The sequence below is a fragment of the Montipora capricornis genome, chromosome 12 (assembly GCF_036669925.1).
Source record: "Montipora capricornis isolate CH-2021 chromosome 12, ASM3666992v2, whole genome shotgun sequence".
In the NCBI taxonomy this organism is placed as follows: domain Eukaryota; kingdom Metazoa; phylum Cnidaria; class Anthozoa; order Scleractinia; family Acroporidae; genus Montipora; species Montipora capricornis.
The window spans coordinates 7,716,313-7,717,891 of NC_090894.1; the positions used below are offsets into that span (position 1 = coordinate 7,716,313).

At 40.1% G+C, this 1,579-nt stretch overlaps 1 protein-coding gene across 2 annotated transcripts in view; it reads left to right on the forward strand.

Moving 5' to 3' along the window:
• Positions 1–246: 246 nt before the first annotated feature.
• LOC138027019 (uncharacterized) overlaps positions 247–1,579 on the forward strand; it is a 10,258-nt gene continuing 8,925 nt past the window's right edge. Inside the window, exons 1-2 of one of the 2 annotated variants that reach the window (XM_068874507.1) lie at positions 247–324; positions 769–1,097. In XM_068874507.1, the coding sequence (XP_068730608.1) occupies positions 863–1,097 (235 nt within the window). In that variant the 5' untranslated portion in view covers positions 247–324; positions 769–862. Of the gene's footprint in view, positions 325–422; positions 1,098–1,579 lie in introns of both variants that reach the window. The other variant, XM_068874505.1, reaches the window with a different exon arrangement.

Genomic DNA, 1,579 nt, shown 5'->3' on the forward strand with positions numbered 1-1,579 from the left:
ATATACCGCCCAAAGAAGGCATTAAGCACTAAATTCAGCTCGATAGGACAAAAAAACGAAACAGGACTTGTGCACGCATCAAAGGCTGACCGCAGAATGCCTCACACGCTAAACGATCACCAAATACAAACCACGATCACGTGGCACTCCAAGCACCTGCCGCTCACAACCAGCCCTCTGCTACGTGACGGCAAAATATCAATTTATGCAAATCAGGATTATCACAAACGATGAATATTTAAAAGATTAGAACAAATGAACTGAAGTAGACGATAAAATATTGTTCGGTGTCAATCCAATAATCACGTACAGCGACAACGTAAGGTAACTTATTTTGGAATTTACTAATTCTTGATAATTTCTAATATTCCACGTTTAAATCTGTTTGTTGAAAGTTGAAAATAGGTGCATGCTTTTGACAGAATCTTCACAGTTGGAAGCTACGCGCCGCGATCATTCCCATTGTTTTTGGGAACACGTCCCCTTCAGCACTTTCATCGATATGCTGTGGATGTTTAAGAGACCACTACAATATGTTCGACAAAAGATTTTGGCCAAATTTCGCTGCAATCTGCGGGAACAAATAAATCTGCTTTGGTTACCAGTGGAAAATACTGTCTGATTAGAAAAAGGATTATACGACCACTGGGTCAACTATCATTAGCTATTAAATAATTCAACCAGTTTATTTAAATTAACACTAAATAATTCATCTCACGGACTTAAGAGTAGTCTGGCTTAAGCAATACTGTTGATTGTGAACTCCAGAGACAACAACTTCTTTGGCGTAGGGAGACGAGAAAGAGTATTTGGCAGAACGCGCCTACAAATTGCCTTTTCTCTTTTCCAAATCGACAACCAAATGGCTGGAAATCAAGAAGATATATACAGCTTCACACTGCAATTTAAGAAAACGTGGCCACCTCAGCAACTCATCAGAGAAGGAAGAATGAAGGACCCCTTGAAGCAAAATGATCTCAGGACTGTTAGCATTAACAATTACGAAGAGGCCATAAGATATCCCGAAATCCTAATCCAAACATCGTTTGACTTCCGTCTCGATGACCATGAACTTATTGTTCCCGCATGGTCAAGTGGTAAGAGCGATACAATGATTTAAATAGGTCAGATATGAGCGAAAAATCTTTATGGGTATTACGGCGGGTCGTGGGTTAACATTCGGTCAGATATCGTACGCGATATGGCACCTAACGCTTGAAAAAAGTGTGTCATGTGGTAGGTCAATTGAATATTCTGTATCAAAAAAACACAATTCAGAAGAACACGACGAATGTATCAAAATTCATCCAGATTTTCATATGGTCTGAATTCTTCGTTTCGAACGCCTGACTCCCTCGTGAATTATATATGACTTTCATTGAAGTGTCTATGTCGATCACAGACGTACCTGCCTGCTTTCTTTCCTTCCTATCTTCTTGAAAATATCCGCAAAGTCTTTTAGTAGTTAAAAGTTCCCGCAGAGGAGAAAGGAGGGGGGGGGGGGAGGGAAGGTGCGCTTTTCGAAAGGTTGTTTCCAAAGCAAGAAAAGGGAATATCGTGACAAAAGCAAATTGTTATG